This window comes from Dreissena polymorpha, chromosome 8 (genome assembly GCF_020536995.1).
Source record: "Dreissena polymorpha isolate Duluth1 chromosome 8, UMN_Dpol_1.0, whole genome shotgun sequence".
Lineage (NCBI taxonomy): Eukaryota > Metazoa > Mollusca > Bivalvia > Myida > Dreissenidae > Dreissena > Dreissena polymorpha.
In genome coordinates, this window is record NC_068362.1 from 18,121,393 (window position 1) to 18,133,892 (window position 12,500).

At 37.7% G+C, this 12,500-nt stretch overlaps 2 protein-coding genes across 4 annotated transcripts in view; one reads left to right on the plus strand and one right to left on the minus strand.

Annotated features, from left to right (window-relative positions):
* Positions 1-12,500, plus strand: part of LOC127841634 (flavin-dependent L-tryptophan oxidase RebO-like) — a 138,482-nt gene that overhangs the window by 68,769 nt on the left and 57,213 nt on the right. The gene's annotated exons all lie outside the window — the stretch shown is intronic.
* Positions 1-12,500, minus strand: part of LOC127841636 (neurogenic locus notch homolog protein 3-like) — a 47,157-nt gene that overhangs the window by 13,218 nt on the left and 21,439 nt on the right. The window contains exons 12-15 of one of the 3 annotated variants that reach the window (XM_052370627.1): positions 7,106-7,212; positions 5,498-5,605; positions 4,477-4,584; positions 4,040-4,071 (exon numbers count right to left, since the gene is read on the minus strand). In XM_052370627.1, the coding sequence (XP_052226587.1) occupies positions 5,600-5,605; positions 7,106-7,212 (113 nt within the window). In that variant the 3' untranslated portion in view covers positions 4,040-4,071; positions 4,477-4,584; positions 5,498-5,599. Of the gene's footprint in view, positions 1-3,966; positions 4,072-4,476; positions 4,585-5,497; positions 5,606-7,105; positions 7,213-12,500 lie in introns of those variants that run through there. The other 2 variants (XM_052370629.1, XM_052370626.1) reach the window with 2 other exon arrangements.

The window sequence follows — 12,500 nt, forward strand, 5'->3', positions numbered from 1 at the left end:
CCTTTTTAAGTTTTGACACAGTGGATTTTACGTCCAGTTCCACTCTGAGAGGGAAAATTTCGATTGCAGAAAGGGCACCTTTTGTGACGCGGTTCTGCATTGCGCATAATTCAGAGAAGCCTTCCATCCAGTGCTCAATCTTCTTGACCTTGTCTTGGAATGTCTCGGTAGTAACAGACTTCAGCAGAGCTGTGATTTGTATGAGGAGTTCATGACATTTTTGATACCGTCACAAATGTCCCTATTGTGTTGATAGCTGATGCTCTGGCAGAGCTGAAGCCATTAGTCATTTGCGCAACCCTTGTTATTCTCAGCATTGTACATCTTTGCAGATTTGTACGCTTGCAGGTTTCACTGTCTTGTACTCGATGTGGGTTCTTCGGCGTTATTCTACGGCTGGGATGAGTGTGGATGAATATGCGTCAAACCAGTGTCTGTTTTTGGTTTGACTCTTTCCAAAGACTTTCCTGGCACTGTTGTTGTGTACTGTGTCTCTGGTGTGATCCATTCGCTCTTTGCCATGAGGAGGTTCCCGGTGGAACACCTCCGACAGTGCCTGGTTGATCTGCAACACCTTGTCGGAGAAGGCGGTCTTGCTCACATCTAAACGAGATTTACCCTAAGACCTAGGGTGGTGAACCATCTTCGGCTGAAGCCCCATCATGCAGCAAACCGGCGAGTGATTGGTGTTGCAGTCAACGCTCTGAAAGATGTGTGTAAGGAGGACGTATTTCAATGCATATTGCCTTGTAATGATCAGGTCGGGCTAGTACCAGTGTTTGGATGGAGGGTGGCTCCATTGAAACTTTATGCTGTGATTTGGTCCGGAAGAAGGTGCTGGTAATGCTGACGCCATAGTATGAGCACAACTACAAGGGCCGTTGTCCATTTTCATTGACCTGTCCAATGCCGAATTTTCCAAGACATTGGGACCAACATTTGTGGTCCGCGTCCACTTTGGCATTAACGTCACCCATCAGTGCTAGGTGTTTTTCTGTTGGGATACTGTTGATAAACGAGAATAGCTAGCTGTAGAACTCGTCCTTGGAAGCCTCAGTTGCGCTGAGTGTTGGTGTATAGACACTGATCAGGTTGACTGGCCGAGAGTTGGTGCTTAGGCTGAATGATAACAGTCTTTCAATTCCTTGTTGACATTGTTTTATTATCCACATACGAATATTCCAGACAGCGAAACCAACGCCATACTCTCTGGTGTCCTCCACACCATTTCCTTGCCAGGAGAATGTAGAATGATTTTCTCTAAGGGTTTAAGAATCAACAAGCCGCGTCGTCTTCAATGTCGCAATGTTGACGTGGAGTCTCACAAGTTCACCCTAGATAACTGAGGTTTATCGGTATCACTGATAGCCTTCATTTCATCCGTTAATCCTGGAGACATTGATCTTACATTCATTGTGCCCAGAGTAAGGGCATGAATTTTGTTTCTTGGAGCATTAATCGCAGTCCTCTTGTAATTAACTGCAGTACAATGAGCCTTTACGCACCCAGTACGGCATTCAGACAGTGGCGGGACAGCTCGCTTACTTGCTTGGGGCTTCCAATCTTGAGGCTTATGGTAGCCTTATAATGTCGAATGCTCATGCTTTACAATCGTTCGGTTGAAGAAGGACACCCACTTTATTTATATGCTCAATCTCTACAATCGTTGGGTTAATGAATGCCACCCACTTCATTTATTTGCTCATGCTCTACAATCGTTGGGTTGAAGAAGGATACACACTTCATTTAACTTTTCATTATATTTGCTTCACACGTGAGAGAAACTATGATGACCTTCTGGTAGTCTTAAAACAATGTCAGTTTTAACAGAGCAAGTTGTCCTGTGTAAAGCCGCTGGTACATGCATTAAAACCCCGTTCTCTCATTGTATCAATGCCCATACTAGTCAAAATTGAGTTACACAATCCGTGTTAAAGTTTTTTAAAAATGCTTTAGAGACAAGAAAATCATATCAAATTTTGATCATGCATATGCATGTTCTTTTAAATTATCCAAATTCTATCTTGCGTGTAATTCTTCAAATAAAAATCCTTAAAAAATATATGTATTGCATGTGAATTTTGAATTAACAACAATTCAGAGTTCTAAATTTCAATATTAAAAAATAACAAATCCGAAAACCGATATGCCTTTTGATAAAATAAAATGTCTTTGATTGTTATCCCCACGCTTTTTGAAAAAAAGGTGGGGATATTGTGGTGATCTCCGCCGTCCGTCCGTCCGTCTGTCCGTCCGTCTGTCCGTCTGTCCGTCCGTCCTGGCCACTATCTCCTCCTACACTAAAAGCACTAGAACCTTGAAATTTACACACATGGTAGCTATGAGCATATGTGCGACCCTGCACTATTTGGAATTTTGATCTGACCCCTGGGTCAAAAGTTATAGGGGTTGGGGTGGGGCCGCGTCAGAAATTATCACTCATTTTTTTAGGTTATTTTACATTTACTTCTTTATTTCTACACCGATTCACTTCAAATTGATACTGGACCTCACCTATGACAATACGGTCAATCTCAACCATGCATGGCCCCATTCCCAACCCTGGGGCGCCCCGCCCACATAGGCCACACCCACCAAAAATTTCCATTTACTATAATTTTTTCATTTCTACACGGATTCACTTCAAATTGATACTGAACTTTTGTTATGACATTAGGGTCAATCTCAACTATGCATGGCCCCAATCCCAACCCTGGGGCGCCCGCCCACATAGGCCACACCCACCAAAAAATTCCATTTACTATAATTTTTTCATTTCTACACGGATTCACTTCAAATTGATACTGAACTTCTCTTATGACATTAGGGTCAATCTCAACTATGCATGTTCCCATAACCAACCCTGGGGCCCCGCCCACATAGACCACACCCACCCAAAATTGCCTTTACTATAATTTCTTCATTTCTACACCGATTCACTTCAAATTGATATTGAACTTCTCTTATGACAATACAGTCAATCTCAACTATGCATGGCCCCATTACCAACCCTGGGGCGCCCCGCCCACATAGACCACACCCACCCAAAATTGCCTTTTACTATAATTTCTTCATTTCTACACCGATTCACTTCAAATTGATACTGAACCTCTCTTATGACAATACGGTCAATCTCAACTATGCATGGCCCCATTACCAACCCTGGGGCGCCCTGCCCACATATGTCACACCCACCCAAAATTGCCTTTTACTATAACTTCTTCATTTCTACACCAATTCACTTCTAATTGATGATGAACTTCTCTTATGACAATACGGTCAATCTCAGCTATGCATGGCCCCATTACCAACCCTGGGGCACACCTAGGTCAAACATTCGGCGTGGGGATACGCGTCGGCCTCTGCCGCGCCATTTCTAGTTTATTGTTACCTTTATTGTCTTAAGTTTTTTTATTAATTTGTATTGATCAGTTACTCATTTAGTCAGCCATTATTGATAACAGCTTTATCTTTTGGTTAGCCTTACATAAACCTAAAATTAGTTAAATCTTATGTAAACAGAACCCGTTTTATAGAAATTAAGTTTAAAGCGGAAATACTTATCCTTTTTAAGTGTACGAAGTCGCGAATAATGTTTCAAACAGAATATTTTTGCGTAAATAAGCATGCCTCTTATTTAACATTTCTTTTACTCAAAACCTTAAAAGTGTGTGCTTCTTGAAAAAACGTATGCATACACGAGAGCTTGATATTATAAGTTAAGCGTAAATATCTTATTTTAAGGGTTTAATGTCATTTATACATAAATATTTCGTTCACAATACTTCATTATTCAATTAACGAAGTACTGGTATTTACTACGGTATGCTGAAAATAATCAGAAATACCATGGTTTCTTGTTCAGCTTAGGATCCAACTTTATAAACAAAGCCTTCATTCTTATGCAATTTCTATTTTAACTCAATAAATGTATTGTGAAGATATATGTATTATTATTATATTTACCGGAGCATTTTCCCATGTACAATGGATCGCAGACACATCTATAACCCGTCATGCCTTTGACACATCTTCCATGGTCGCATGGATTGGATGCGCAATATTCCACTTCTGTAAATTTATTAAAATTTCGAACAGCAATACGAAAATAGTGTAATATGTTTGCGTCAATATGCATCTTATGTAATATTTCTTTCATTAAAAAAATGAAAGTTGGTTAAGCTTGAGAAAACACATGTATTTTAATCGTTTTTATCATCGTTTAAGCGTTTAATGTCTTTTCCCATTAATCAGCCTTCAAACTAATGCGCAAATGTTGCAAATTTTATATTTATATAATAAATTAATTTATTGTGAATACATGTTTAGTATTTACCTCTAAATGCTTACATATTTTGCAGTTATGAACTGCTTAATGCCACATAACGGTTCCTCATTGTAATTATTTTGCATCATGAAAATGATAATCTGAAACTAACGTAAAAGAAATCATTACATTTAAGTTATAACATTTACCGGAGCAGTTTTTTCCAGTGTACGATAGCTCACAGACGCATTTATAACCCGTCGAGCCGTTAATACATCTTCCATGCAAGCATGGAGTGGATGCGCAATAGTCCACTTCTGCAAAATAATTTAAAAAAAATAGTGTGGTACATTTTCGTTGTATAAAACGTACACATGGTAGCCATAATAATCGACTGGGATTTTATAGTGCAATTAATTAGCCATATTTATTTGCCTGGGTATTGTTTAGCAAAAATGTTTGCAAATGACGTGTCGCCGAACCTATTTATAGATGTACTTTTGATCATTTAGAGTTTTTAAGCCATGTGTCTGTTAAGTATCATTTACAAAATAATTCGCATTATTGTCCGACTTTACGGTTATTTCCGTAAAGAGATATATGTTTATTCACTATCTTGATCTGTCATATTATTTATTCAACCATTCATGAAAATAGCGTTTATATTAGGTAATTTATGTAAGCCTAAAATAAGTTGAACAAAATATAATCATGAACCGTGTTTTGGAAAATAATTTTTAAATGGAAATTAAATATTTCTGTCCTGAGTGTAATAAATGTATGAAAATAAGTTAATTAGATACACGCAAATAATAATATTTTTTGCATCGTCAATGGACTTCTTTTGTAATCTTTCTTGTAATATAACATTATAAGTAAATACAAGATTTTGTGTCTAGTTTATAAAAACTTTTAGTAAATAGACCAGTACACTAATGCACACATGGGCATTTTGAAGAAGACATTATTGTAATGGACATATTGACACATTATTTATTCATGTGTGTATTGTATATACTGTAAACGTAATAGTTGTTGCAAGTTTAATGTTTATATACTAATTTAGTGTGCATATGTGTTTTCTTTTTACCTTTTAATGTTTTCATATTAAGAAAGTATTTACTTGGTAATGCTACGTGACGGATCTTCATTGTGATAATTTCGCATCATACAACTGATAATCTGAACCAAACGTAACAGAGATAACTGCTTTTTAGGTATTATATTTACCGGAGCAGTTTCTGCCCGTGTACAATGGGTCGCAGACGCATGTTTAACCCGTCATGTCATTGACACATCTTCCATGCACGCATGCAGTGGACGCGCAACAGTTCAATTCTGAAAAATGATAAAAAACTAAGGCGGTACATTTTCGTTCCGCAAAGAAGTACACAGGATAGCCAGCATTATCTTGTTGGGATTTGATGTTGCAATTTATGAACCATCAAGTCTTTGCCTTATTATCGTCTCACAATTATTTTTTTTCGGCGTTAGCTGTATACGCCAGCTTTTCACCTTGCCTGACCTTTGTAACTGTCCAATAAAATTCAAATGAAATTTCCCGCGGCTAGTTCAGAATGAATACACTTCAGTTATCCCATAGGCTGATATGAGCATACCATCAGAACATTGGAAACATGACCGCGTCTTTGTAACACTGTTTTACTGCGTGTTCAGCATGAAACAATTTTATCTCTAATGAAAAGGCTTAATAAATAGAACAATTTTACACTCAATCTCGACATCAATACAGTTTGTGCGTCCACCTTTTATTTTCAGAGGCAACAGCGTTTTTACTTAAAGGCTATGTTCTCATTTTAGTACTGACTTTCATATTCCTATCAACATGTTAACATGTAAAAGTATAAAAAGCAGTGGAAGCGTGGCCTCACTTTAATGCATTGCATTTCAACCCGTGAGTTATCAGGATTTATTTACAGGTCATCGCTGCGTCCGAAGACGCTTATGTGCTGACCTGAGTTCGTGGCCAGTTTGTTATATAATATAGACCCTATTTGTGAACTAGGTGAACTGAGATTTTCTTTAGACCACAAAAGATGTTAAATGAAGATATTCAGCGATATAATTATGGTATGTCAATAATAGAGTCTTTACGTGTTTTCAACAATACCATGATAAATATTATTTTTAATTAATTTAACAAGAATTATTCCACCATATTGCCTAATTTTTTAAGCATGAGCGCGATGAATCACGATACTGTTAATAATCGAATCAAAAAGCAATGCCCGACAAACCACTAAAACAGGTTTGTTCGAAGAACGCGCGTATAAATATTTAAAATATGTACGGATACTTCGCGTGTGGCCGGTTGACTCATATGTTTAAATTTCACTTCATTCTTCATTTGGTTTTCTGTTTTGTATTTATAGGTTTATGACCAGCAATATGTAATTATGTAAAATAAGCCGCGAAAACTCCGCGTAACATCCCGTATTGCGTGTGATCCAGCTAAGAACTGCACAAAAAAAGACATTCGCTATCCTTGGTCTCATTTTTTTAACTCTTTACCTTTCACAAACTCAAACCACAATCAACGCCCTATATCTTTTTTAAAGATATTTCTTGTTGTAAATGACTTGTCTCTGAACCTATTTATAGACGTCCGTATCAGTTTATTGTTTAGCTTAGGATGAAACTATAATATTAAAGCCTTCATACTGCTGCACATAAAGACATTGAAAAAACACTTCACTATGGCGGACATGTTGACATATTATTGATTTATGTGTGTATTTTATATAATTTCGCATCATAAAACGGATAATCAGAACCTAGCGGTAAAGGAATAATATATTTTTCAGTTATTTTGTTTACCCGAGCAGTTTGTCCCGTGTACAATTGGTCACAGACGCAAGTATAACCCGTCATGCCGTTGACACATCTTCCATGCACGCATGGAGTGGATGCGCAATATTCCGCTTCTGCAAAATTATTAAAATTAATTCGGTACATGTTCGTTGTATTAAAGAAGTACACGAGGTAGCAACAATTAGATAAATAATGTTTGTTCTTGCAATTAATCTACTATCGATAAATTAGCGCCCAACATAATTGTTTGCAAACGACTTGCCGCTTAACCTATTTATAAAGGTACTTTTCATTATAAACACAATCTTTACGCATGCATATTAAATGTTTCTTTTATAAACATAAGATATCAATAATAAGCATAATTGGCGTGCGTCACGTTAATTTCATGTACAATCACCCAAACAAAGTATACGTATATTTAGTATTTATTTTCAGTGATTCTTTACTCATTTAGTAAATAATGTATCATAATAGCTGTTAAAAAAGATAAAGCTTAAATTGACCAACCTTCATTGGAACCTATCATGATCACGAACCGTGCTATTTATAAAAAAATCTTTCAAAAGGTGTAATAGATCTTTGTACTGAGTGTAAGAAGAGGTGGTCAATGCTTAAAAAAATCAGTAATGAAATCGTTTGTTTGTAGCTTAAGATCAAACTTCAAGAACAAAGCCTTCATACATGCACACAAAGACGTTTTGAAAACGACTTTATTGTGATTGATATATTGACACATTATCGACCACTATGTGTATTGTGTTGCAATTTTTATATTCATGTACACAAAATAACAATGTTAATGACTTTTTCTTTCAGACAACCGTTCTTTTCACCAATGATTTTAACACAGATTCGTATACAACTATGTACTAGTTCTTGCAAGGAGCCAAATACTTTTCATTTCATTGTGTAACGACGGGAGCAAATTATTTGTATTGAAGAACTAACTGATTTCAGTTGTTAATCGACTATTTTAGCATGCATAGTAAGTCATGTGAATGTAATTCAGTGTGCTTTTGATTGCTAAACGAAATGTTATTTAGAAATGATAGCATTGGCAAATGTGACTTCATAAAGTTTTTAACATTTAATGTCAATGCTCTGCAACCGTTAGTTGGACTATGTGTACCCAACTCATTTAATGACAAATAAAAAAATTCTCACAATAGAGTGAAACTCTGATTACTATTCAATAGTCTTAAACCTGTTTAAAGCGTACCAGAGCAAGTGTGTCATGTGTACACACATAGTCCGTTCTCTTTGTGTATCAACGCCTATACTAATCAAAAGTTTCATTATAACACATCTTTGTTTTGCGAATAAGAAGTTTCGAAAACTATTCGAACAAACTTGTATAGATGACTCATATGTCACTATAAAAACAAGAAAGAAATTCCTATACAGAACTGAAATGATCACATGCCAATGTGATGTTGGTCCCGGGTTCTATTCCCGCGGAAGGCAAATGATTTTTATCCACGTTGTTTTGCAATTATTTTTAGTACAGACTCTTTTAAATAAAAAAATCTGTAAATCAATACATTCAAAATTGGTAACAATGAATTTTTGTAGAAACAAAATTCCAATGTCTAATACGGTAAAGAAACCCTGTTTTAAAATCCAAGGTTAAGGTTAATACTTCCTTCCTGATCTGTCTATGTAACATGTGAACAAATTGTTACGAAATGAAGTTATTCGGAACTATCATCCCTTTTGGAATATGTAAACACACGTTTGCACAATTGAACTACTCTGTATTGATACTATGAACTCCGAATATCAATACTTATTTGAGCAAAATGAAACAAAGCAATATGACCTATTTTTGGCCGTATTGCTGTCATAAACAGTTATGAGATCTGTATATAAATACATATAAATTATGCAATATCTATAATTCTCAACTGCAGCTGGCTATGGCATATTTATTTATACGGTGGTGAATACCCTTTTAAACAAGCATGAACTAAATAAATGTGTATGGTATAACTTAATGTAGTGTGTTCGATCAAGTATACATCATATAAAAATGTCTTTGCTCAGCGTTTTATATTACTTCTGTCGTTATTTTTTTTTAAGTATTTTTTAAACGTCATATGACTAGTGATGGGTGTTTTTCTGGTTTTCTGTGAGGAGATTACAGAACGTATGTGCTTATATTTTCTTTACTCTTTGTATTACAATTTTCTTGCCTTTATGTTTTACATTTGTTTACTATCATGACTGCATATACTATCACTGATTGTCTAATTATGATAACAATAAAATATTATTTTATGAATTATCATGTTCTTAAAATTAAATATTGTCATAAAATTAGTATGACACAAATGGTGGATCGAGGGTTAGAAACTTGGAATGTCTAAGAATCGTTAATCATTCGTTCAAATACATATATGTTGTATTGTTATTCTAAATTATTAATAAAAGGCTTCTTTCGTCCCAATTTGCTATTCCTTCAAAATACTAAAGTGTTCAACTAACGTGCGTGTGCTAATTACGCCAAAAATAAACGTAAGGCATGCAAGCGTAAATGCTGTAAACAATTCGAAGTTATTAGACGGAACAAACCTAATGACTTTTTGAGGTACTTTACATTCCAGAATACATCATTTTGTAATAGCAGCACGTCGCTTAATGATTTTAAGAATCTTTTCCAGCAAATTTGTTCAAATCAAAATTATACTGATAATGCTAATGCGAATAAATTTAGTTCAAACCATGAGCTCGATAGATAAATATAACTGAACGAAATTGTCATTTCGATTAGGTAATTAGGTAATAACAAGGCGTGTTATTTGTACAATATAATGTACTATTATTTTCAAGAAAGTGTCCATGTAATAGGTAACGCATTGAACTGTTGTTTAATCATATTCTCAAGTCTGGGAAATTCCCACACAGCGGGTCAACTGGTCTGATAATTTCCCTTTGTAAAAAGGCGATCCATCAATACTAAATAATTATCGAGTTATCACCTTTGTGTACGGAATCCGGATAGGGCCAAGTTGAGTGTCGCGTGTCGACCTTCGAGGTCGACACACGACATTCAAGCGACATGCTCTCGACGCTCAATACGACGCGCGACAATCATGCGACATTCAATATTTGAGTGTCGCATATCGCGCCGGGTATTAGAAAAAAAAATCGCAGAAAATCTTGACTGTCGACTGAATTGTCGCGCGTCGTATTGAGCGTCAAGAGAATGTCGCTTGAATGTCGCGAGAATGTCGTGTGTCGACCTTCGAGCGCGACACTCGACATTCTCTCGACATTCTCTCGACGCACGATACGACGCGCGACATTCAATATGATATATCGCGAGAATGTCGCCTGTCGACCTAAAAATCACACGACATTCTCTCGACGCACGACATTCTCTCGACGCTCAATACGATATATCGAGCCAATATCGCGCAAGTGTCGCTTGTCGACCTAAAAACCTCTAGGTCGACACACGACATTCTCTCGACGCTCAATACGACGCGCGACAATCATGCGACAATCAATATTTGAGTGTCGCATATCGCGCTGGGTGTTAGAAAAAAAAATCGCAAAAAATCTTGACTGTCGACTGATTTGTCGCGCGTCGTATTGAGCGTCGCTTGAATGTCGCTTGAATGTCGCGAGAATGTCGTGTGTCGACTTCGAGCGCGACACTCGAAATTCTCTCGACATTCTCTCGACGCACGACAAATCAGTCGACAGTCAATATGATATATCGCGAAAATGTCACCTAAAAATCACTAGGTCGACACACGACATTCTCTCGACGCACGTAGTAATAGTAGTAGTAGTAGTGGTAGTAGTAGTGAGACTGGTAGTAGTGGTAGTGGTAGTGGGACTGGTGGTAGTGGTAGTAGTAGTTGTAGTAGTAGCATGATCAGGAGTAGTAATAGTAGCAGTAGCAGTGTAGTAGCAGTTGCAGCACCACCAACAGTAGCAGTAGTTGTAGTTGTTGTAATAGTAATAGTAGCTGCAGTAGAAGCAGTAGCAGCAGCAGCTGTAGCAGTAGCAGCAGTAGCAGCAGCAGGATAGCAGCAGCAGTAGCAGCAGTAGCAGCAGCAGCAGTAGCAGCAGCAGCAGTAGCGGTAGCAGTAGCAGCAGCAGTAGCAGCAGTAGTAGCAGTGGTTGTAGTAGTAGTAGTAGTAGTAGTAGTAGTAGTAGTAGTAGTAGTAGTAGTAGTAGTAGTAGTAGTAGAAGTAGTTGTTGTTGTTGTAGTTGTTGTAGTAGTAGAAGTAGTAGTAGCGGTAGTGGTAGTGAAACTGGTAGTAGTGGTTGTGGTAGTGGGACTGTTGATAGTGGTCGTAGTAGTAGCAGAATCAGGATTAGTAATAGTAGCAGTAGCAGTGTAGTAGCAGTACCAGCACCACCAGCAATAACGGTAGTAGTAGGAGAAGTAGCTGAAGTAGAAGCAGTAGCAGCAGCAGCAGCAGTAGCAGTATCAGCAGTAGCGGCAGTAGCAGCAGCAGTAGCAGTATTAGAAGTTGTAGTAGTAGTAGTAGTAGCTGCAGTAGAAGCAGAAGCAGCAGTAGCAGCAGCATCAGTAGCAGCAGCATCAGTAGCAGCAGTAGCGGCAGCAGCAGTAGCAGTAGTAGCAGTTGTAGTAGTAGTAGTAGTAGTTGCAGTACAAGCAGTAGCAGTATCAGCAGTAGCAGCAGTAGTAGCAGCAGTAGCAGAAGTACCAGCAATAGCAGCAGTGGCAGGAGTAGCAGTAGTAGCAGAAGTAGCAGCAGTAGTAGTAGTAGCAGCAATAGCAGCAGTACCAGCAGGAGCAGTAGCCGCAGTAGCAGCAGAAGCAGCAGCAGTAGCAGCCGTAGCAGTAGTAGCAGTAGAAACAGCAGTAGCAGGGGTAGCAGTAGTAGAAGCAGTAGTAGAAGTAGTAGTAGAAGGAGTAGCAGTAGTATTTTTATTATTATTATAAGTAGTAGTAGTAGTAGTAGAAGTAGAAGTAGTAGTAGTAGTAGTAGTAGTAGTAGTAGTAGTAGTAGTAGTAGTAGTAGTAGTAGTAGTAGTAGTAGTAGTATTAGTAGTAGTAGTAGTAGTAGAAGAAGAAGTAGTAGCAGCAGTAGCAACAGCAGCAGCTGTAGCAGCAGCAGCAGCAGTAGCAGCTGTAGCAGCACTAGTCACAGAAGCAGCAATAAGAGCAGTAGCGAAGTAGCATCATTAGCAGTAGTAGCTGTAGTAGCAGCAGTAGCAGCAGTCGCAGCAGTTGCAGCAGTCGCAGCAGTACCAGCAGTACCAGCAGTAGCAGTAGTAGCAGTAGTAGCAGCAGTAGCAGGAGTAGCTGCAGTAGCAGTAGTAGCAGTAGTAGTAGTAGTAGTAGCAGCAGCAGTAGCAAATAACTGTATAAACATTGCATGCTATGCATTTTCCAGATTTTTCATCAAGAGTCAAT